This window comes from Halichoeres trimaculatus, unplaced genomic scaffold (assembly GCF_033239565.1).
Source record: "Halichoeres trimaculatus isolate MK-OKI-2021-1 unplaced genomic scaffold, fHalTri1.1 fHalTri1_scaffold_11, whole genome shotgun sequence".
In the NCBI taxonomy this organism is placed as follows: Eukaryota; Metazoa; Chordata; class Actinopteri; order Labriformes; family Labridae; genus Halichoeres; species Halichoeres trimaculatus.
In genome coordinates this window covers 23,144,613-23,170,368 of record NW_027437189.1, presented here as the reverse complement: position 1 = coordinate 23,170,368, position 25,756 = coordinate 23,144,613, and the positions used below count along the sequence as shown (strand labels likewise).

At 44.3% G+C, this 25,756-nt stretch overlaps 1 protein-coding gene across 2 annotated transcripts in view; it reads right to left on the bottom strand.

Moving 5' to 3' along the window:
• rarga (retinoic acid receptor gamma a) overlaps window positions 1-25,756 on the bottom strand; it is a 42,025-nt gene that overhangs the window by 8,942 nt on the left and 7,327 nt on the right. Inside the window, exon 4 of one of the 2 annotated variants that reach the window (XM_074681463.1) lies at window positions 19,385-19,757. In XM_074681463.1, coding sequence (XP_074537564.1) covers window positions 19,385-19,553 — 169 coding nt within the window. In that variant the 5' untranslated portion in view covers window positions 19,554-19,757. Of the gene's footprint in view, window positions 1-7,800; window positions 8,325-19,384; window positions 19,758-25,756 lie in introns of those variants that run through there. The other variant, XM_074681464.1, reaches the window with a different exon arrangement.

The window sequence follows — 25,756 nt, the reverse complement described above, 5'->3', positions numbered from 1 at the left end:
AGGAAGGAGGTATTAAAAAGTGAAGGAAAATTCAAGGAAATCTTATTTCAATGAAAGGATTTAAGTCACCAGCCTTTCGTGGCCTGTGCAGGAAAAAACAGACAGTCAAGTGCAGATCTGTGGAAAAAATGTACCCCTTCATCCCCGCAGTGAGCTCCAGCTGACTCTTCATCTGCCCAACAGAAGACAGAGAGGCGCACAGCTCTCCTCCCATGACTGCAGGGTGAACCCAAACCTGGCAGTCCCACCAAGGCCCGGGCCATTGATCACGTCAAGAAGACAGGACAGCTCACGGACAGGCGAGGAAGCAGACAGGGAGCGGAGGCAGGCAGACAGGCGAGGTGTGGACAGAAGAGAGGAGAGGAGTCATCGAGGCAAGCCCTGAGTCTTTGATCCTCAGGTTGTTTCTCGTCCTCCTAGACTTCCTCTCACCATCTGTAGCCCCGGCTCTCACCTGTCTGTCTCTGGCAGGGCCGCTAGCGCTCATTCAATTGCTATTGCTTCCTCCCTACAACAATAGAAACCTACAAAAAGTAGAAGTAGCCCAGCCATGGCTGCAGCCTCGCTCTGTCAGAGGAAGTCTGGGGAAAGGCGGATAACGTAAACAACAACAGTAGTATTAACTCTCCAGCTCGTTGGGGAAGCACCGCTGACCAAAGTGTGCAAACGCAAACCTCTTATTGGACGGAACAAGCACACCCACGAGGAGCGGAGCACAGTGTTACTACATTAAATGTTAGAGCCAGAGAGTCTGCACAGCTCAAGCTTTCCTTAGTCTAATCTATCAGATCTTTAACTGCTTTATTAAGTTATCTGAGGTTATGACCCTAAGTTACACCTCTTCTGATTTTACCCCCTCAATAGTTGTATTAACAGCTGTGTCTTTTGTTCGTTTTCAAAGCAGCACTTTTCAAAGCAGCATCAAAGACAAAGACTGAGGGTAAAAATGAAAGATGAATAGTAAAGGGGAAGCTCAAAAATGACTGTGGCTTCCTGTATGTGAGTGATTTGCAGTACACGTGTACAGCGAATTGCAACACTGGCATAAAGTCCCCTAAAACTGGCACACAGTCACAAATCATTTCATACCTAGAAGTAGCTCTGAGAAACTTCTGCTTTGAGTGGCTTGCCTGAGTGATGATGCATATCAGAGTTTTTCACTTTTGCTTGGCAACCAACTACCAACAGGTTGCCCAACTCAGTCTGGGCGGAGGCTGTCAGAGCGCTGACAAGAACCACAGACTGGGGCCAGAGAGTGATTCATTTCCTTCTTGGTCTGCCTCTCGATGTATTGGAAGTTCCATGTGAGATGAACATGGGGCAACAGCGTAACAATTCTGACATTTAGAGTATTACCATTCAGGGAATACACACACGTCACTGAGAACTCGAGCTTTGCCCATTCAGTCAGTTCCCATAACAGCAGTCTACCCTGAACTCATTCAGCATTCCTGAACGAGGCATAAATCATCCCAAGCAGCCCCCTAACTCCTTCTCTGGATCACTTCCTGTCTAACTGGCTGTCCGCTTTGCCGGCAGGTTTTCTCCCAGAGTTTTCTGGCAAATGTGAGGTGCTGATAAATCCGGGCTTACTGACAGCATGACTGCAGCCAGCTCAGATTCAAGTCAGGGTCACACTAGAGAAATGATATGGATGGATTCTGTATGACTCTGCAGCAACTGGAGGGCATTTGGCTTTATTTTGTCCAAAAACACGAGAGTGTGTCACATGTGTAAGAGAGCAACACGTCATCTGCATGGGGTGGTCAGAAACAGCGTGTTTACATCTGAGCTAGTATTCTGATCTTCAGTAACACAGTGGTGTGAAATGAAAGAATATTCCTGCAAACATGCATCCAATCACTGCAGAAAGCTGATATCTTATCAAGAGTTTTTGTCTTATTTTAAGTAAAAATGTCTTTTTAGACTTGATATGAGGCCCTTTCACCTGACCAGTCCAGAAAAACATCTTATTCTAAGTTATTTAGAGACAAAAATGAGGTCTAAACTAGGGCTGAACAATTTATCGTTTTCAGATCGAAATTGCAATTTTAGACAATGCAATTTTGAGATCGCCAAAGCAGCAATTTTTTGCAGCGCTCCTGACTGACTCAGGATCTGTTGTGTCAAGTATTATACACATTCTGTTTTACGAATCTGTAGACAATCTATATCTTAAAAGTGCTGGTAAGCAGGTCAACAACACAAAGCCTCTGTTTAGGAGTAAAAGTTGATGACAACAGATTATTTATTATCACCACTGATGATTAAAAAATTGTGAATTGCAATATCTGCCAGAAAAATTAGATCTTTTCCTAAAATTGTTCAGCCCTACATGTGAATATCCCAAAGCTCGATTTGAAGAAAATCGTGAATCGAATTGAAATCACAATATCTGCCAGAAAAATCGCAATTCAATCTTTTCTTAAAATCGTTCAGCCCTAGTCTAAACTGCCTGTAACAAGTAAAACAAATCTGTCAGTGGGGTAAGAGAAATGTGCTTGTAATAAGACATCACTCTACTTTTGACAAGCACATTTCTCTTACCCCAGACAGATTTTTTACTTGCCACAGGCGGTCTAGTCCTCATTTTTGTCTTAAATCAGTTGAAATAAGATGGGTTTTTTTTTTTTACTAAAAACAAGAGAAAAACACCTGATAAGATTTCAGTTTTTGCAGTAATGAAAACACAATTTAAAAGTCCAAAATAGCAAAGAAACCAAAATAAATATCCAGTTATCAAACTTGAGCTGTGGAGTATTTCATGTCTGCACAGCAGTGAAAATCAAGCTGACTTTGTTTGAATATATAAGTCAGCGAATCTGATAACTGACCAGTTGTATGTAAAGTTTTTAAGATGCATTTCTCCCTTTCCCTGCAGTAAACTAACTTCTCACATGAAGCTGGTTTGATGTGTGTGAACACATAGAAACACACACAAAGAGAAACCAGAGCACAACCTTCACAGAGGCATCAGTAAAGTTCCCCACTTCCATTCACGTCCTCCCTGTAAAAAACAGCAAACTGTCGGCTGAGCACACCTGTTCCCCCTCACTGATCACAAAGGCAAAATACACACACAAAAACAGCAACGCATGCAAGAATATACAAATGAGCTCACGCACCATCTCCAAAAAAGTGGACATGGCAGTTGCACATGAGCGTATTGGTAGAAAGCGACTAACGTCCGAGTGAAAACAACACCAACAGGTCCCTCCCACTCTGTCCCACCACCCTCCCTGTCTTCCTCGGCCAGCTCCTTTTCCATCACTCTCCACCCCTGAGCCCAGATAATAGCTGTACTACACCAGCCGCCCACCACTCCCTGCCAAACACTGTCGGCTGCGTAAACACAGCCCATTCATACATACACAGAGAGAGGACGGTCGGGCTCCTCTGGCTGTTTTAGTCGCTGCTTGGCTGTCCGAGCTTTCGCTTCTCATAACAGCGATCCCTTGGCAACGCTCGAGCCAAGTCGTCAGTCAATAACACACTGGTAACAGAACTGCTCTCTTAACACTCACATTTAGCTGACATACACACGCTCCTATATACGCTGTACACCAACACACATGCCAAACTGTACATAGTGTGCTGACCAGGTGCATGCACAAATACACCAGGCATGCACAAACTCCACAGTGCATGTGGCAGACACACATAATCTCACTCTTGTATCATGAAAAATGTGGTTGTAGGCAGTAAACAGCTATGGTTGTCGGACAATTTGACCTCAAATATAACCTTTTGTGACAAAGCCACTTTGGTGAAATGCTCCTCAGGAGAAGGCAAACAAAAAATGTGAGGCAATAGATTGAGGCTCTGCCCGGTAGTTGATGAGTTTTATTTACAGTGGTGTGACTGACGCTGCTGACGGGCTATAAACTGTTATTAGAGCAGGGCTGGATTCCAGCACAGGCCTGAGGAATCCAGCCTGGCACATTGTCTGTCTCTGGATTTGACACAGCAGTCTGGGTGCCCAATGCTGGTCCAACAAGCATGTAAACACTACATACATTGACATATAGGAGTTCACATGCAGGCTCCACACATACATGCAGGAGTGGGCTCTCATACTCAAGCATAAGCAAAAACCACTCATGAAAAGGGCGGGGGGCTTGTGGAAAAACTTGAAGCAACTGCAGGGATTGAATCTGTTTATTTATAGGTGGCATGGCCTGTTAATGGGCTCAGGCTGAGACGGATCTGTTAGCAAGGTGGTGTGATACTGCAACATACCATAAGCAGTCCTTACGCTGAAAATGACTTCAGGGGGTAATATATGTTTTCGGTAGCACAAAATATAAATTGATACAAACTGTTTGATGATAAAAGTGAAAGTGTGTTACAGGTAATAGCTTCTGGGTTGAAATCAGTTTCTTCTTGTAGTGCAGAGTACATATCCGATTACTGCAGCTGCCTGAGCTGATGAATAAACAGTTGTGTGAGGACACTTTATTTTATAGATGCATGACTTTTTACAGAATAAGCCATCCATAACCTACCTCATACCTACCATACCTATTTAATTATGCATGCATATGAAAGCAGCTTAGCAACATAGATGCAATCTTTTTTTTTTTACAAACTGCACAGTAAAATGATGTTTGGATTACAGTTTGGACTTCTCAATTAAAAGTGTCTTTCTGAATTTGTTTTACATTTCACTTCATGCTGCATTTCTACTTCAAGTAACTCCTTCAGTTGCTCAGGGTATAATTGTTTTTCACAGACAAGTGAAGGTTTTTCCATCGGGCATATCAATTACGACTCAGTGACCTTGGAGCAGCTGACTACTTAAGCCCTTTTAACTTCAGCACATTCATTTGACATTATCTCTACAGGATCAACAAGGTTTATGTATATATAACAGCACTGACAAGTCCTCATTAGAACTGCAGCTATAAGTCTCCTTCAGACACCCACACACACACTTACCCCCCTCACCAGGACACCACTATCTATTCCCAGTCCTGCCCCCTCAGGCATTCTAATCTTTTAATTGAATCTTTTGTAATTATAATGAAATAACTGCGGACTTCCATCAGGGAGAAAATGATCAGGGCCAGATTGTGCCAGCGGTCACAGGAAGCTCTTCTTTCTCTGCCATTGCTGCAGAGATATACCCCCATTTCAATTAGCTCCTCAATTCACATCTGAACAGCACATTAAGGGGGAAACAAAGAGGTGTGTGTGCCTGTGTAACTTTGTGTGTGTGTGTGTGTGTGTGTGCATGGTGATAGATTACTACAGATTTGTCACTGCTGTGTCATTCTCCCGCATGTATCTCTTGGAAGTAACATATTTAGTGTCCAAACAGTGTTCAGAAAGACGGAGCTTAGAGTGTGTTTTGGTGAAAAAGAAACACGCTCTTCCCCTCCTTGTGAGCCCGGAGAATCACTGAACATAATTGGCTCATTCTTCTAAGCAAATGAACATTGACAGAGTGGGGATTGCTCTGCATAGGCTCTCTCAAATGGCTTCCCTGGCAGTTGACTAATTCAGTTCCCATTGACGTATGACTAAATCAGTGTCCATTATCCTTACGCGCAGGGCAGCTCAGATGTAGTACCAGACCAGCTCTGTGCTAGAAGGCACTTAAGAGCATTACATTGAAAGGGTCTCCTTTTCAGCTGGCTGACAAGGCCGCCACACATGGTGTAGATCTGACATTGGCCAGGCCGTAGCCCCTGACTAACCTCTGACATTGAGGTCTCCCACTAGTGAACAAAAAACAGGAAAACTGACCACACACTTTTAAGTCCTCTGACTGTTCTGGGCTAACAGCCAGCGACAGCGACACTTAGCACTGCAGGAGATTTACCACCAGGACAATGGGATATACTCATTTGAGTAAGATTTAGGGGTGGGAATTCTTTTTTACTACATTTCTACAAGCAAACAAATCCTGTCTGTTTCAGGATTGTTTTTTATTTCTGCACGGCTGATCACTGCAAGGCAAGGAGAAGCACACTTTAACCTCAGTAATTCTTTGTTGGGTATCATGCCAGGGCCAGGTGACTCTTTACAAACCCGCTAGTTATTTTGGTGTGCAGAGAGCGTGCTTGTGTGATTAGGAGCCAGACAGGTCCCTCTGTTGTGCAGCTGGGCCGGGCCTAATGAGATATCAGCCTCAAACATCAATTCATCAGCCTCACTGATGAGGACAATGAGGGGCAACTGCTTTAGTAAAGAGAGGCATTATGGCTCCTTGTGTGGGGAGAGGGCGGCCTTGTTTACAAAGGTTATTGGGCACAGAGGGCTTGAAACAGTACACCACAGCAGCCTCCACTTTGCTCTGCTCCACTAGTCTCGGTTCCCTTACCCCCAGGGCAGCTTCTCAGGACGTTTTTATCTCTTTGATTTTTCCGGAACAAAGCCCCTAAAAGAAAAATGTACTTCTGGAATCTGGAGGGCCTAATTTCAAACGTGTGTGTGTGCGTGTGAATGGGTTAAGGGGAGAGGCCTGATTGATTAAATAAACAAATCTCATCTTGTTATCATCAGGGCTCCCCTGGCTGAGCAGAGCAGAGCAGGCTGGGCCGGCTGGAGTCCCCCCTGGCCTCGGCCTCCACTGACAAGGCATCTGTCTTCATTAAAGCTCAGCCAGTGTGCATGACAGCCACTGAAATGCTGGTGTCTTCACGATTAATGAAGACAGATGACTCCCCCAAAGAGGCAGTAAAAAGGAACAAAAAGCAGGAGGAAGAACAAACAAAAAAAACAGAAAAAAGAACCAAAACTCAGAGCACTTCTCAGGAAAAAAATAAAAAACAGAAAAGAACACAGTTATTCTGCTTTTCTAACTCGTCTTGTATTCCTGATTGTTTTTCCACTGTCATATCTAGCATGGCTCCCACCACACTTCTCCTTCCATACCGTTCATACACACCCCCACTCTTTTTCACTCTCTCACAGCAGTAGCGGCCCCCTGGAAGTGTATGGAAATGGACCCCAGTTTTGTCTGTGCAGAGACAGGCCTGTTGTTAGAGTCCGAGCCTCGTCTGAAGCCGAAAGGCTCTGACAGAGTTGAAGAGAAAAAAGAAAAGCTAGCCTGAGGATCCCTCTGCCTTTTCTAAGCTGTGTATGCATTCCACATTTTTAATTTATTCATCCATTTCTCTCCATTAAATAATTCATCTACTTATTTATTCATGGCTGTTTGCCTCAAAAGGAATATCATTAGTATCAAGGACAGTAAACAAACCTTTGACATGAAAACTTTAACATCTGTATCATCATGTAGGTCACATCCCTCATGAGCCTTAAATGGGAGGTTCATCAGAAACTGAACTTGTAGTTTCACACCCACAGATTAACGAAACGTGTACGTGATTCTTAAGTGTGAGTGTTAACTCTTCCTGTCACTTTCTCCTCTTTCTTTCATCTGACGACTCAAACTTTTGTTTTTAGTACACAGCACCTGGCAAGGTCAAACCTCAGGTGGCTCACATTGTCAGTGAAACTTGACTCCATCAGCTCAGACTCACAGCTCCAACACACACACACACACACATACACTGCATATTGTATCATAGCAGAGTTTCTTTCAGATGGGTGAGCAGCTCAGAGTGGCTATGGGCTGTGAAGGGGGAGAGGAAAGGAGAAGAGAGGAGAGGAAAGGAGAGGGGACTGTCTGTCCTGCTCTTTTCCTGTGCTGCTCTGTAGCCCCTGACAGCAGCCCCCTGAGCTGAGCCCTGAAGGGTGAGCCAGCCAGCAACGAGACACAGACACAGACACAGACAGAGACAGAGACAGAGACGTGTGTTGTACAAGAAATCCAAACAGGATGCCACTTACACTGAACGCTGGCACTGCTCGTCCAAGCGAAGGGATCCAGCCCCGCAAAGAAGGGGCTCGCCTTCCGTAGCATGCACGCACCTCTGCTGGTGACATCATAGAGCTGACGGGGGCCCATTCCCAAAGCCTCCATACAGTCAAACATGGCAACCCCCCCGCCCTCAACAAAAAAGAAAAATCACTACGTGCCCTCACTGCTGTCTGCGTTTCCCTGCTCCTACCACCGCTGCTCACGTCACAACAACAAACAGCAGCAACAGCCAGCTGGCTCTGCTGCTACCTACACTTATCTCACTCTGTCACTCTCCCTCTGCTCTCCTTTTCCTGTCGATGCTGCCGGAGTTTCCCCTCTTTCCCTCTCAGCTGGAATGCAGATCTGGTTCCTGCCTGGCTGAGCTGAGCTGAGCTGAGCTGAGCGTGACTCTGACTCTCTACTCTCCCCCCTGCCCTTGGGTGAGCTGCTCCCTGTCTGCTGTAACAGACCTAAATAACAGCCTCTCACAGCTCTCGCTGAGCCCCAGACACGGCGGAGCGAACCAACTACCTCGGCATGACGCTGTAAGAGGGGGTGGAGAAAGAGACAGAGAATGCCAGAGAGGGAGGGGGGAGGAGGGGCGGGAGAGGAGGCCGGACAGCACTGGAGGAAGAACTGAGCTGGTTAGAGGACAAAACTCTGCTGCCATTCTTCTCTTCCATTTTTTGTCTCTGCTGCTTTTGTGTTTCATATTTCAGCTTTGAATGCAAACAAACTCCCCCCTCTCTACATTTGTGTCCCACTCAGATCTGGTCTATGTCTGTCTTTGCCACCCCCCTCCACTCTCCCTGCAGTAAATATGAGCCCCTTTCCCCTCCCTCCTCTAAGCCCCCGTCTCTAATCATAACCATATTAAAGTCCAGCCACTGGCCGGGTGAGTGTGTGTGTGAGAAAGGGAGCCAAAGAGAGACAGAGAAAGAACATTGTGCTGTGGTTGAACCCAGAAACCAGATGCCAGGGTAAATCCCTCCCTCCCCTCTTCCGTCTGTTTGAGAGTAACAGAGGATGGTGCAGCTCTTTTCTGTCTCTCCTGCTGGAAGTGCTTTAACAGTGATGAATGAGGCGCTGCCTTGCTCAACCCCAGCAGTGCATTTCCACAGACAAATACCCCCAATATACAAACACACCATGTGCTGGACACACTCCTCACAGGTTCACTTGACCTTGTTTGTGATTTATCTCTGAGCACGATGTGGTTGTGTGAGGGATGAGTTTTAATCTATCAAAAGCTTCTTGAATTTATTGCACATGTATCATGTAATGTTTTACATTTTAGCTCTTCTAACACAGACTGTTCTGTGTGCGTCTGCAACAATTTAATTTAAAACATGACAGTGCCCTCACAGTGACGGTAAATCAAAGGGAATCAATAGGCGGTCTGTGGTCGATAAAAAAGCCTGTCACTGGTCCTAACTGTTGCTCAGCAGACGAATAGACTCTGGCTGGGCTTAAGCAAACAGCCTGATACAATGGGAGATATATGATAATAGAATGGCTTTAGCCTGCGCGCCCTGCACATTCATCTCCCCCCCCTGTCAGACCAGCACAAGTGGTACAGCCCAGCAGGCAAAAAAGACAACATTTCCTGTCAATCTGTGCTGCTGGCTACACTCTCCATAAACACATAGTGCCCTCCTCCTCCTCCACCCTCCTCCTCCTCCTCTGTCTAACACTTCACTCTTCTTCCTGTCTCATGAAAGAAACCATGCTTTCACGTTCCTGCTTATTCTGAATGATTCTGATGAACATGTTTATTGACCTTAAAGCTGGAGAAGGCTTGTTTATTTTCTTAAGCTGGCACACTCAGAGTCCTGCACACATGTGAGCTGATACTCCTCACATTACACGGCGGCACTCACACAAGCATACACACACACTTAACAGCTCTTTTGTAGCATCAAAGAGTAAACAACATCAGTGGGTTTTTATGTGGTTCTTCGTACAGCTGTCGGGTCATAAAGGGGTAGCTTTATGACGGCAGGAATAGAGCAGCAGGACAGGATAACAAACTATCAAAGATGCTAACAGTTTGCTGTTGAAAACTTTGCTCTCTTTTTCTGCCTCTCCACCCAATTTGCACAATAATGAAAATGTTCTGATCTGGATGCATTTCAGATTAAATCATCACTGCCCCGAGTCACATTTTTGTGGTCCGCAAAAATTCTTCTCACACTCGTCTTTCGTCTCCTTCCTGTCATTTTTTTTCTTGCAGCTAGTTTCAAACAGCATCCTGGAAACTCAAAACTGGCTGATTCCCTGGTGTTTAAATGTTCTATGTAACTCTCGGGTTGTTTGCCAGGGGCTGTTCTCTGGACCGGTGAGTCACAACACATTCAATTTATTATATCATGCGCTCATACTTAGAAATCTTGTGTTTTTGGAGATTGATGGACCTTATCTGGCTCTCCCCTGCTTTTTACATTTCTTTTTTAACCGTTTTTCAGACTGTAATTAAGTCCACTAACCCCAGGTCTTCCACTTATTGGCCCCCGTCACTGTGAACTGTGAGTTTTCCAGCGCTTCAGAGGGTTTGCCGAGTGAGTTTAGACATCTAATCTACACAAACTCTATACTGCTGCTGACCCAGGCCAGTCCCTGCCGTCCCTCCTCTCCCCTCCCTCCCCTTCCTTCCCCAACCAGAGAGGTTGAACTCTAGAAGAAACCCCCACTGGGCCACTAACTTTCCCCCCAAACTTATCCTGCCCTCCCTCCTTCTCTGCCTCACTCTTTGGCTCATGAGTCCCCCCCTCCTTTCCTTGTTTCTGCAAATACTCTCCCTATTTCATCAAGTTCCCTATGGCCATTTTTTCCCTGACTGCATGATTTGTTTTAGTTGACAAAGTTCTCTGCTTTTGTTTCTGCTTTTGGAAGTGTTTCATTTTCAGTGGCTGCCAACTCACTGGTCATTTTCTGCAACTGTTGCTTTAAATCTTTCACACACATTAAAGCAGTTAAATGTCACCTTTGTAATGGGATTCCTATCTGCGATGTTTTATCTCTTTATCTACAGCAGCAGGCAGGGACGCTCAGTGAGATGTCCTCCATCTGCTTCTACCTCCACGTGGGCTGAGCCCAGGAAAATCAGGCTTTACTACTGTCTGACGCAGTGATGCCGATTACAGATAAGACGTATACAACACATTGTTGCCACTTCCTCTGTATACAGTCATTCAGGTTTTCAGCCAAGCGGTCAACAGCACAGTGGTGTGAGAGGCAATAAAGACAGCTTGTTTCTGAATGCCTGTGTGCTAAACGCAGCTCGGCGATTTTGAAAGGAATGCAGAGCTTTTCCACTGGTGATGCGAGCATGTGTGCAGTGTGTGGACGTGCTGAAACAGATTGCCGGTGATGATAGAGACGCTGAGCACCAGTTCAGAGCACCCTCCCACTACAGGCAGATTCAGGTTACGCAGACAGACACAAACACACACAGAGAGACTATACATGTCATATGTCTTATTTTGTTTGCTCACACTCTTGCACCTGTGAACTCTTTTTAATCTGAAAAACATTCAAGTGATTCATTTTGTGTTTTTATTTTGTCCTCGCCTTTCTACAAATCACATTCATGACCAGCTCAACCAGCCGCAGGTTTCAAACATGTTCAGCTCTGACGACCTGTAACCTAAAACACACATCTTCCAGCGATCCCACGATATTTCTAAAAAAGATACCTGATGACTCGCAGAGTAGGAGGGACTTGGGGAAAATGAGGAGCGACACACGACAGAGTCTGTTTCTCAGCAGCGGCCATGTTGGTCTCTGCTCACATGCTTGTCTCACCAAAGGCCCAACAGAGCTACTTTTCAGAGCGCTATCAGACTTGGCCATCTTTCAGCAACGTCCTTTCTGCTCTTGTCTTTTTCTCCCTCACTATCTGCACCGTCATGACATTTCACTACCCGTGTTTTCTAGAGAGAAAAAGAAGGCTCTTTTAGTTTTGTGGCCAAAATTATGACCTCCTCCTCTTCCTGCGCCTGCGTGCCCGCCCTGGAAAGCTCGTCCCTTCTTCTCTCGCCATTGCGCGCTCCTAGTCTTGCACGTGCCCACAAAGGCCCATCTGAAAACAGACCCCTCCCATTTTTAATAGTAGCCTCTTTATCTTCATCCGTCATCGTGTCAGAGCTGAGCTACACTCTGCGGCCTCTCCCTCACCAGCAACCTTCGCTGACTTTCCACACATGCAGGCATGCCCACACATGCAACACACACACAAACACACACACACACACACACACACACACACACACACACACACACACACACACACACACACACACACACACACACACACACACACACACACAATACACAAACGCATGCAAAGTTTCAGCCAGTTTCCAGCACTTAGGGCAAAATTGGATCCAACTTGCACAGAGGGATATTGGAAGGAAATCCAAGGTGAAGACTGAGAAGAAAAAGAGAGAAAGAGGAGAGAGCAAAGAGAGCACATAAGCCATCAGGGTTTTGGTGGATATCATCAGAGGAGCAGAAATTCTGCTCAGATGCACAAACGCTTCTTCTGGTGGTGTTTAACTCGCCGCGAGAACAAACTGGGCTTTTCTGTCCCTTCTTATCTTTTGACTCGTGGCCAGCACCAGCTGAAGAATAGAAAGAGCAATGTGAGAGAAATCGATTTTCAAAAAGAAAGCACAGTGCCAAGGAGAGCTGTCGTCTTGAGGCGAGCGCTCGCCTAGGGAGATGAAAGCAGGGATGTCCAAGTTGTTTATTAAAGGAGAGGAGGCTCCAATCTCACTGATAGATCAAAGATGAAGCTTAACAACTCAACACATGCTGTCATCAAACACAGCCACATGGAGGAGTCTGACCAAGTTTAACTAGTGATATGTAGCTCTTGATCACGGCAGAATCAGATCCTGTTAGCAGAGGGCTCTTAAATAATGCTAGTACTGATTGGTGCTTCAGTTAGACAAAGAATCTTACAACTCTGAATTCAGAAAAGCAAAGACACATGTGTGACACATGAGTTGATGGTTTTCCAATCCCTCAAACTCTGAATAAGGAAAATGAGTGAAGACAAAAATAAATATATATACATATTTATATATTTTTATATATATATATATATATATATATATATATATATATATATATATATATATATATATATATATATATATATATATATATATATATATATCTTCTTCAGCAATTTTTTTACTATTTTTTCTCCCTTGTTTGTCTGGAGATCCTCCATATAACCATGGCTGCATTGTTTACATGTGAAATCAGCTGTTAGCAGCCTGTAGCATGTCAATGCTAACTGGTGTAAGGCCTGATGTCTTCCCACAAGGTGAGGAGAAGGAGGTGAGGATGACGTGCTGGTTCTCAGGTGTGAGCTAAGAAGTGATGACATGGACCTGTCCTTCCATCCATTGTTATTGGGAACGTAAGATCTATCTCCAATAAGATGGACGAGCTAGCTGTGCTAACCCAGCAACAGAGGGAATACCAGAGGGCAGAGCAGCATCGTGCTATTCACAGACATGGTTAACAGAGCTAACATCAGACACTAACGCCACATTGGAAGAGCTTCACCTGCTGTGAGCAGACAGGATCCAGGAGACAGAGACTGAACAGACTGCTGAAGAAGCTCAGTCCTGGACCCTGTGGAGGTGGAGGCTGGCTGAACTGGACAATGATGGACAAGCTGTCATCATCTATTTTCTTATGGACCTTTTTGCACTTTCTATACACTTTCCGACTTTTGTTTACTTGATTGCTGTGGACTTCAATTTCGTTGTACTTGTTACATTGACAATAAAGTTCTATTCTATTTTCTATTTTCTATTCTATTTCAATTTTTTTAGATGTGCTTTTATTGGAGAATTTATCTGAGCCTGTTTTAATTGTCAGGATGCTGCTTTAATTTTATTTTTATCTTTAACTTTTTTCTTTGACAGTATCATGAGCTGGGTGTTAAATCATTTACCCTTAGTTGTTTTTATTGTTTTAATCTTTAACTGTTTTTTATTTTACAGATGTTTTCTTTTCCTTTATTTGGTTGTGGTTCTTAGCCAGTTATATATGTCTATACTTTTCCTCATATTTCTCTTTGACCTCTCTTCTACTTCTTCTCTTCTATTTCTTTTTACTGTTTGCTTTTATGATGTGAAGATGTAAAGCACTTTGTAACTCTGTTTTGAAAATTGTTTGTAAACAAAGTTTGTGTAGGTTGTATATATATATATATATATATATATATATATATATATATATATATATATATATATATATATATATATATATATATATATATATATATATATATACACCATAAACTTCTGTAATCTTATGTTTCTGTTATGTTATGGCTTATCCACCAGGGTGTGCAAGTTCTTTAATCAAATCAAAATTAGACATTCCAGGCTAAAACATAATTATTGCTGTTATGCATGAAATCTCAAAAAGCAGAAAAAACGTAAGCACGCTATTTATTATTCTCTGAATGACAAATTACATTTGTTTACTTATGTTCCTGAACAGAAAAAATATGTTTCAGTGGTTGTGTGTCATTTGATAATCTGACTTCACAGAGAAATCCAGGTTTGTGGCTCAAAGTTGGGTATAAAACACAAAATCATCCATAACAAAGTCCCCCTCCTCCCTTATAATCTTTTGCTGACTAATGTCATTGCAAAATTCTTGACGTATGTGCTTATACAGCAGTCTAAGACAGAGACAATCTTCTCCAACCATCTCTGAAGGGTAGAGGTGGCGCAAGATTGCGTCAAGCAAAGCCAGCAGAGTTGGTGAGTGCATCTTTTAGTTTCCACTCACCACAAAGTCATACAATATTAGCAATAGCAACAATTCTTTTTACATTAATTTTGGGAGTTTGTGAACAGCAAAACCGAGAAGAAGGTTAGCTGAATGAAGACACCATTATGACAAATAGTAGAGTAATATTTTAGCTTGACTGTGAGTTGAATTATCAAATATAAGGTTAATCCATACCCTGAGGAGGCTGGGATCATTTTAGGTCAGTATGAAAACTGGTCAATATGTAGACCAAACACCAAAGATTAGGGGAAACTTAATAACAAATTCCTTCATGCACCCTTGGTATAATCATCGACCAATGTGGAATATATCAATTTGATGACCAGGGATTGCACATGCTATTCAGCTTAAATAACAGTCTCTCAATCCTGAAGCTTCTCTGAAATTTTTAAGAGTTCTCCCCTGAGGCACAGGTTATTTTTCTGCCCCTTTCAATAAATTCTTTAAATCAGTAAATGACTCAGACATTGAGGAGAGATCAGGGCTGGATTGGCTTCAGAACACTCAGGTGTCGCTTTGAGTTTTTAAAGCAAACATGAGATCACAGTTTGCATAAAGAAGAAACAGAGGTTGGGTTTTGCCTTTCTGTGTCTGTGGGGAAGTTCACGCCTGCTATGAGGTGAGTGTGAGCTGCTGCTGAGCTCATCATCTTCATATTCATACATAGTCCCCTTTCTCCTTCATGCTCCCCCTCCCCTCACTCATACACACAGGATACCCACATATGCACGCAGACAGATCCAGACCTTCACAGTCAGCCACCCGTCAACCTGCCTCCATCAGTGCTGGGCTGAAACCCAGCACTTTAAACTTTATGAAAATAAATAGAGCGGTACAATGAGCTGTTTGTGCTCTGCTTTGCATCCAGGGGAGAAGCCTTCACTCTGCTGTCCCTCTCCTCCATTTAAAGGTTCGCTTTTACATTCTCTCATACCACATTTCCCACCAAAATGGCTGCTTTACGCAACTCCCCGAGCTCCCTAAGCCAACATGACCTCCGTGTGTGAGTGTGTGTGTGTCTGTCAAAGAATGCAAAGCGTGTTTTTAATTATGTCACTTAGCATGAGGATATTTTGTTCGGCTGGAACATTTTAGTCTTTCTCACAGCCTGTCTGACTTAATGATGAGTGTTTGTGTATGAGTGTGCATACGTGCATGGTGAAGCATGCGCACTGAAGGATGCATGCACATATGCACAGCAGCCTGTATTCTATTGTTTGTGCATATGTGCATATGTGTTTGCATGTGGCGTTTAAACCCAACACTCTTTCCATGAACTGGGTGGTTTTACCCCTTCTCTCCAGCAGAGGCACACCTGAGCAGGCTCAGGCAGCTTCCATACAAGTTTCGACACACTTTTCATTCCTTCCTGTTAATACAATGCTTGAATGTGATCCCTCTGTGATGCACTTTAAACACTAACAGCTGACTTAGCAGGATACATTACTCACGGAAAAGCTAAGAGTTATGCTCTGAATGAAGTCCGAGCCCGGCAGTAGGACTCAGATTTTGGTCCTTGCCATATAGTCTGAAGGAAATGACCTACTAGCTTTTCAAAACATCCCTGTGGCTGGCTTTGGGGCCAGGGCTCCGGCCCTGATTGGTAAAAGCTTAGAGAGGTGTTTCAGGGCTCAGTGGTGATGTTATCACACAGTAAGTGGCCTTAATGGGCTTCCAACTGTTTGTTTGAAGGGCTTCTATAATGACAGGGATCAAGTGATAACAGCCTCTAGCACTCACGGTACGGAGAGCCATCGGACCCTTTCGTGGATGAACCGAGTTCTTTGTCTCTTGGTAAAGATGTGGGTGGTAAGGATGAGAGTCTGAAGCACACCCACATGGCCAGCGAACATCATTCACAAATGACTCCAAAGCAGCACTGAGTTAAAAATAAAGAGCAAGCTTCTACCTCTGCATGTGCAAACACAGTCCACCTTCCACATCCCTCCCCTCTCCTGTCTCATCCCATCCTCGGTGCTAAACAGGTATTTCCAAAGACACTGTGGTGCATAAACAAAGTGCTGCCGTGGGAGGTGCTCCGACCTGTCGGCACAGCGTGCACACCCAACAAAAGTAGGCGTCACCCGGGCTACCTTTTTAACAACAATTACACACGGTGCTCTGAACCTGGGCAGGAATGCAGTGCCATTTAACTCCACCAACATAAGCACACAGAAAAATATCTGCAGAGCTGCTCCCTTTATGTGGAAGGTATTTTCTCAGTCTGGCCCACAGACAGGCCTGACAACAATGAGCAGGCCTGTTAGGCCAACTCCTGGAGAAGAAGGAGAAGGAGAGAAAAAAAACAGCCTGGGGAATGTCCAAACTAAGGCCTTTTGTCTTCTCTGCTAACGTTTAAGAGAGCGGGGACTGAGACCGCTGTCAGTAAAGTGCCTTGTAACATTCCCTGTCAAGGGGAACAACAAAAAGAAGATTTAAAGGCAGAAACAAACAGCTGATAATTTCCCATCCTTTTCAAACCACCACTTTGAGTGAGCTTTAGCTCAGAGAAGTAGGCATTGCTCAGACTTCAAAAATGAAGATACTCAGAGAATTCATTGACACTGTTTACTGAAAACAGTGCAATAGAGCGACTCTTTAATGTATCAAACACAGTGAAACTCCCCCTCACCCACTTAGATAATTTAAAAATATTTAATATAATGACTATGAGTTGTTAAGACACAAAAAAGAACTTTGAGGGCATAACTTTGTTTCTATTGTGTTGATGTGCTGTGTTTTGACACATTCAAGAATCAACAATTATCTGTTAACATAAAAATGATGATTAGGAGTCTTAGTTTTCATAATTAAGTGAAGGATTTGGGTTTAATTTAACTTTTGTGACTCCAGGGGACAAATCAAAATGTTGAACCTCAGTGTAAAGTTACAAAAGACAATGTCAGACTAAAGATTTTTAAAGCTGATGTGCGCTGACAGAGAGAGGCAGAACCAAAAAAATGTCAATCTGCTAACATAAAGCTGAGTCAGAGCTAATTGTCTCTGTGATCCAGACTTAATCTTTGACCCCGGCTTCATTTAAGCTCTGACACAGAGCTTAAACCGAATAACTGCGGTCCTCAACCCTTGTGAACGATACTACTGCCAGCGTGGATGTGTCAGTACAAGCAGTCATGTATGAAGCCCTGCTGCATGTGGTTGCCTGCGTCTGTTTATACTTTTGATACTTGTTTTTTTTTTTGTGTTTTAACTCATGCCAGTGCAAAAACCAGAAAGAATCCATCTGTCAGTGCTGTGGGATTTCACTCTGCGTCAGGGGTATGTTTCTAGTTTTTAGATGAAAGAAGCGCTCTGTGTGTGAAAAACAGAGAGGGGGGGGGTATGGGAAGAGTGTCTCTGGTGGTGTGTTTGCATGTGTGTATCTGTGTGTTTTCCTAGCAGGGTGTGTTCTTGGATTCCACCACACTAAGACATTACCCCCAGGTGCTCTCCCTGACTCTCTTTCGCTCTTGCTCACTCTGCTTCTATGAAAATACCTTGAGGATTAGGTGGGCAGCAGCGGAGAGGAGGAAGGAGGGAGGGGGAGGGGGGTGAGGTAGTGATTGACGGCTGAAAGGCTGGAGAGGTGCTCAGGCATGCTGTGGTGTAGAGAGAGATGGGGGGGCTGCTGCACAGAGACAGGGGGCTTCTCAGGCCTCTGCACTCAGCTGTTGCCACCTACACCCATCGTATCCCTCCACCACTCACTACCACCCACCACCTGCTACCTCTCTAACGCTGCACCCAGATAGGATTTCAAATAAGTCCCGCTTACCTTTACCTCATATCCCAACCTCAGCCTTTCTTTCTTCTTTAAGTCTGACTTCTTTGGCAGATAACTACACAGCAGTGGTTTCATATAAGGACACTACTCCCTGACCTCAAATCCTGATGCTGATTAAAAATCTGTTTTTAAGCTAGCAGGTGTTTCAAACTGTGAGTAATGTATGTAGGCAGAGTGTGTGTAATCTTGTTGTTTTTTCCATGACAGAAAAACACTCTGACTGCCAACAATCTCCTCTTTGTGCTCTGTGCTCCATACATCATTACATCCTTGAGCAAACAACAGTGCCCCCCCTGGTCAGCCCTGGAACTACAAGTCTCTGTGGAAACTAATCAAGTGTGCTTTTGCCCTCTGGTTGCATGACGCTTGCCTTCAATTAACCGCTCCTTATACAGAAAATTGGAGTGTGCTCATTCTGAGTAAAAAGTAACACACGTTTCTGGGCTGAAACAGAGCTCATTTTCAAGTATTTGTTGCTGCAGTCATCACCTCACATTGAAAGAATGTTGTTTTGTCTCTAATTGCAGACTTGTGGCTCGCCTGCCGTACCAAAGCTCCGTGAGAGGTCCAGATACACACACATATACACACATAAACACACTACGCTGAAGCCAGAGCCAGAGTTTGTGGTCACAACCACACCATCTTCAAGCATCTATAAGGAAACCACAGGAGCAGAGTAATCATTGTACTGATGAAAGTGGACTTTTCCCCCCTTTTTTTTTCAAACCACTCATCCTATATCACAAACAGACCCTGAAGTTTTCCATTTCCACAAAATTACACATAATGAAGTGCAATTTAAACCACCGTATTTTCCTTTTTCCAGTGCACGTCCAAATTGTTTAATGTGCATTGACTAAAATGAAAGTAAAAGGCTGTAAATGCAGTTAGAGCAGGGCTGGAAAAATGATGCATAAAAGGGAAGAAAAGTCAAACACACGGTGATGGAAATGACTTACAGAGAGCGGCCATCTCTTTTGGCAGGTCAGCACCAAATCTCCCAAACAGGCTGCTGTTGGTTAGCAGGTCGAAGGGGGAGTGGCTTCTCATGGAGTTGAAGGCGAAGGGGTAGACAGCAGGTGGGAAGCCGGTCATGTGACCCACCTGCTGTTCCCTGTTGGTAGCCATGGTAAGGGAGCACACCCAGGGGTCCACAGCCGGCCGCTGGGTGAGAGTAACGGCTCGCGCAGCACCTGAAAATCCCAGCTACAGTCTGCGTTTTTTATACAACTCTGGGGATGAGGAGAACGGATGAGCGATGATGTGGCCTCTGGTTTACTGAGAAAACGTCCAATTTCACTTCAGGGGAGGCATCCGATCCAGTCCAATTTTCTGAGGAAGAGAAGGAAGAGAAGTCTGTCATTTGTACTAATAAACTCAGCACGTACAACACGAGTGTAAATGTTCCTGATCGGCATCAACATCATGATATAGTCAGCGGCTCGTGTTGTGATTCCACGAAACATGATTCACCTCACATCAACTCTGAAACCCTGAATGGTCTACACTCTGGGATGGAGAGGAATTTATCCACAGCTCTAATGTGAGAAGGATGTGCACTCTTCATAGCAACAGGTATGACATTACAGGAAGGACACAGGAAGTGAGAAAAGGGCGGCGAGGAACCAAAACAGATAAAGATGTGAGAGAAAAGATAGAGTTAGCTGTGAGAGAAAAAAAAGGCAGAAAAACTGGAACCAGGCAAGGGGAAAAGTAAATAAGAAAGAAGTTTGGAAAAAGTTATAACAGGGAAGAGCAGGGAAGGGAGGGGAAAAGAGAGAAAGAGAGGGAGCTCTTGTTCCTGCATTTGAAGCGCTTCCAGACTTCTACAGTGATTCCAGGCTATGCCATATGATTTAAATCACCAGAACTCTACTATAAAGAGCTCCTCTGTTCCTGCTGCCAGCCTAGCACAGCAGCCTGCCTCTCTGCCGCTTTCCCCCAGGACCAGAGGCCCAGACACGGGGTCCGAGGCATGAAGAAGGGAGACGAGGGGGGGTCGGGGTGTTGATGGTGGGGAAAATAAGATCCACTGATTGCTAACTGCTGCTGTCACTTCCAACTATCTTCTTGAGGTCAGGCTCTCATCCCACAGAGTCATTTTGGCTGGAACCTCCTGCAGCCTGCTCGTCACTTTGACTCGCACAGTAGGCACAGACAAGTCAGGCTCGAGTGTGGACAAGGCTGCACTTATGCCCCAGTGTTGACTGTTAATACAAAAGTGGAGGGGAAAAGCCTGTGAAAGCCTCCCATTTTCTTTTTTTATGTTTTCTTTGCCTTTAGCTTCCCCAGCGTGATTTCACGAGTGGGTGGTGTGATCATCTTGTTTTTTAAATGTGGCTTTGAAAAAGAGCAGAGCCAAGGAATTTGGAACTGCTGTGGCTTGTGAATCTGGGAGAAAAGACAGGGAAAAAATCCTGGTAATGAATTCGGAATAAACAAAGAAATGAGTGGAGGAAAGAAAAAAAGATCTAAGGCTGAACCGGTGAACTGCTGAACTGAGCGAGAACGCACAGAGGAACAGTGACAGGGTCTGGGCACTGGGGGGCACTAAGACGTGGCGCCGTGCCCAGGAAAATGAGGGAGAGCTTTCCAAGATGCACACATATGCACACAGTCTGAAACACATGCAATCAAGCACTGAAAAAAAATACTCTGCACATGTGTGAGAGCACCCAGTAAAACACACACACACACTCACACACACACACCTCACCCTTTGCCTTTTCCAGGGCTCTGGCTCCCTCCCTGCCTCTCTTTCTGGCTCTTTCTCTTTCAACAGAGCCAGTTAATTACACCCTACTGCTGCAGGCAGCTTCAAACCACCACTAATTTAGAGTTCCATTACAGTAAACTGTTCCACATGTGCTTCCAGAGCCCAGGCAGGCTCGGGTGGCCACGTTTCAGGAAGGAGCAGCCGCCGATAGGCACCCACCCCCATCCTGCCAACGCAGCTATGCTGCCATCTTTCTTTTTCTTTCCTCTTCTCTTTTTACATTTCTTGCCTTCTTTCATTTCTTTCTGAGTTTCCCCTCGTCTAAACTTCTTTTGATTTTCTTCTTCTGACCCACCCCACATCTCCTCTCTATAATCACGTCCTTATATCCAATCCCCAACCCTCACCTCCTACCCCCCCTGCCTCCACCCACTCCCCGTCTCCGTCCCTCTACTGCTTATACAACTTGTACCATGACCCTGTGCAGCGGTTCCACTGTGTGGCTAACACACAAAAACATCACTAAAGATTTCACAGTGGGCCTAATGGGAGAAGAGGTAGAGACTGGAAAAACAAAACTGCCAGCTAACGCACAGCCGCACACTATGTCTGTGTGTGTGTGAGTGCAAACGCATGTGTGTTATGAGTATGCACTTGGCGAGCGTTTAGCCTGTTTGGGTATCTGCCTCATGAACTCAAAGCAGGCCCCTTAAAGGCAGCACAATCTGTCTGCGAGCACTGTGAGAGGAGTATAAAGAGAGAAATAAAGATGTGTGAGAAAAAGAAGGCTCATGGCAAAGAGTGGGACTGTAGGCATGTGACTTTTGTATTCCCACTGGAGGAAACAACAGTATATTCATCCAAAAATTAAGCTCTAAATGAGTTTCAAGCCACAAAACCAAAGCGCACAATCCTTTCTAGGAAAAATACGCCACAGTGCCACTGCTAGTTCGCACATGTTTGAAACATTGAAAGGAAAGAAATGAAGAAAGTAAGATCTAAGGAGTAAAGACAGAGACACAGCTTTTAAAAAAAAGAACCCAGTGACTTTAATCTCCTCAAACACAATAATGAATTAATAAAAGAGTTGGCGCCAGTGTTTTTTAATGAGTCACATCAGCCCGGCAGCTTTTTACAGAGCCATTTATGTTTTATGTTGGTCCTGTGGTACGCTAACTTCGCCAGTCCGTCTGGGGCTATAAGGGGATAAGGGGAATTTGTGAGTGACCTCATCCCCTGTTAGCTAGGGCCAAATGGGCATGGAGGGCCTCCCCACTTCCCCTGAGCCTGGGGGGCACACAGGAGGCAGCAGGCGGCCAGGCAGGCGGAGAGCACCAAGGCCGGGTGGGTTCACGGCTGCTGCTGGGACTTTCCATCATTCCTTAAGAGGTGCACTGTAGCAGTTCAAATTTACTTTGGTTGATTCTTTAAATAGTGAGTGTCAGACCTCACAGTAGCTCGGCGTGTTTAAGCAGACTTATTGGTTACACTCGAGATAATCCATTGATAGTAACGGGACAGCGCGGCGTGTCGCAAATGAAATGAAATCAATCAAGCCGACAATTTGGAGACGGTTTACAAGACGAGGCACGCTTATGGAGAATGGGATCGTCTTGTTTGTTGAAGAGCGTGGATTTCGACACAAAGACAGAGCATCAAGCGAGAGGTTAAGAAAAAAAAAAGACAAAGACAGAGGGAGAGAAAACAGTTCCCACAGATTGAATGTCTGTCAAACAAAGGGTATCGAATCCTCTGTGAGCAACACAACAATTGTGCCTTAACCGTTGTGACGGGTCAGGCCCCTCAGGCAATAAGAACTGCACTCAAACATAACAAATAAATCACAGCATCTAAGGAAGCTCTGCACCACACAACCAAGAGAGGCAGAGCGTGTTTTTTTTAGTCAGCACAAGAAACCACAGGTGATTACTCGGCGCATATGAAGAGGATTCTGGGTGCCATGGTCGCCTCTTGTTTGTTAACAGGAGGTTTCTCATTTCTGGGAAACAAAAAATGGCATTACTGTATTTGATGTTAAATTAAGTTATAATTACATGTTTTTCTTGGTGGATTTTTCCCTTTGAAGTAAGAATTTCGCAACCATTCTCTTTGCCTCATGTGGAAACTGGTTTCTTTGTTTCACTTCTGAGATTGAGTGGCTTTCCTTCTTTCGTTCTCTTTACCACAAAGCACAGTTTTTAGAAAATTTTCTGCAAGGTTAAATCAAAGTATATGCCAGTCAATCGAGGAGGTAGAGCAGCAAGTCAAACCTTTACTGGAAGAAGGACTGAATGTCAATTCACAGCCTCCAGATAAATGAAGTGTACCATGTATCCTGGCAGGGAAAGCTTGGCAGTCCTCATGCTCTTTTTCCACCCCTGACTTGCCCACTCCTGTTCTTTTTTTTTTCTTTTTGACAGAAAGCCATGCGTGTCTTCCAGGCACTGTCCTCCGACTGTCAGCATCAGCAAGTGATTTACGTTCGGTGGAGTTTGTAAAGGAAACGACTTGAAGCAGACAGTCTAAGTTTTGGGTCAGGGGTGAAGTCATATTATCACAGTAGTAACACAGTGATTTCACAAACTGTGTGTCCTCGCTGAGTTGAAAGTCTGGCTTTTCCAACTGCCTGGAGCAGAAAGATTATTTATTGTCATCATCACTTTAAAATGCCAACACAGAACAATCAACATCTCAGGTCCGTGACAGAGGAATCAAAAGGTTCACATTAAATCAGGATCAGAGTGTTATCTGATGCTGGTGCTGGCGTCAGCAGTATTTAGGCTGTGACAACAATATCCTCAACACTATTATCTGATGCAAAGCTGACAGCTCACAGTCTTTCAACAAGCAGCGGGCTAATGGCTCTGGGAGAGACACCTAGTGACAGACGCTTCGGTGTCTCCAAACAAACCCACATTCCTCCGCCTCAAACTTGTTTGACATCTGTCTCCTCTTGGCATCGCACAAACACATATTTGCTTGCAGCAACAATGCAAAGTAGCACCTCTGTGTAATCATTTGTCACTTAAAGAGGTATTGTTTTCCGCCAGGGAGTGGCATTGTGCAATCGTGGTGTTTGTATCGATAAATCATCAAACGCTAAATCATAAATCTCCTTTTTGTTCTCTCTTTCTTCTCTTAGTTTAGACAAAATGTCCAAAAACAGCCTGTGTTGACTCGCAGTGGTGAAAGAGAGAACTATGGAAAGAGTGAGAACTCACTCAGAGTGAGACATAAAGCACTTTGTGACATGATGAAGTCATCCTAACAGAGCGCTGTTTCCATGATGTGGTGGAGCTCTTTGGAGTACTCCACATGGAGACTTCAGCAGTGGGCCCAGCAAAACAAGAAAACACACCACAACAGGAACAGGCAACGACAGATGATGGTGAAATAAAAAGACGTTTTAGAAATAAATAGTGAGACAGATGGCAGGAGCACGATGGCTGCTCTTCTGGATTCTCAAAGCTAAGTCTGTGCCACTTCCTTTGGTCCACAAATGAAAGGAGGAAGCCCATCCTAAAACTAAGAGGGGATTCTTATGTGGAGCCATAAAGGTGTTTCTCTTCCCCAACTTGCAGAGAAAACAATCCCTGCTCTGTATGAAGAGAGGCATAATGGATGGTTTCACCAACACCGCTTCTTAGCCTCAGGACTCAAAGCAACACTCAGACACATGCAGGCCCAAACACACACATGCAAGCACAAAACAACACACGTTAGCTCGCTTAAGTTTCCCTCCAGTGCCAGGAGATCTTTTAATGAGAGCTTGGACGCCGCCTGCAAATGTAAATCCTCACAATCAGAGCGGCACACCTGCAAAAATAGACATAGGAAATAGTTTGCAGATAGTTTCCTTGTTAATTATAGTGTGCGGGCGGAGAGCCCCTCGATTCCCCTAAAACCACCTGTCTAACCCCTCCCTACCACTTGGCCTTAATTGCTATAGAAATTCCAGCAAAGACAGGTATCAACAACTCCCAGATTTACTGCTCAAAGTCGTGTCACAAAGGAAGACTGTTGGCGGATTTTGCAACACATAAGCTTTTATGGGTCAACTGTTGATTTAGTGTTTTCCATAAAGCGTAGGATTTACTGTATCTACACCTGAAGAGAGCAGCCCCATAAGGTATCAGGTTGTTTTTTCACAAAGTACCAGAAACGTTCCTGTTTTTGTCATTTTTAAATCCTTTAAAAAAACTTTAATAGCACTAGGAAGGTAATGATAACAGTGATGGCCATTTCTTCTGCTTCACTGGGAGGTTTCACATTTGTATTTACACCAGAGTTATGACTGAGAATCTACCTCTGTTTGAGTTCAAGAAAAATGAACTCAGAAGTATTTATTTGAATGGATGCAGACAGTGTTTTACCGGTCATCTGTCTGGATGCTTGAAACAGTATGTGAATGCTGATGAAAGAGTTTAAGTATTTGTCTTATGCTTGATTGCTAAATATTTACCACTGAGAAAAGAAGTAAATGTTCGTGGGAAGGACAACAAAGCTAACAAACTTGTGATCACAAGTGCAGGGATCATGACTAACAACCCATCTGGAGCGTATAACAGCACACACAAATAATAATTGATTCCAAACTGTCACTGAAGACAAGCCG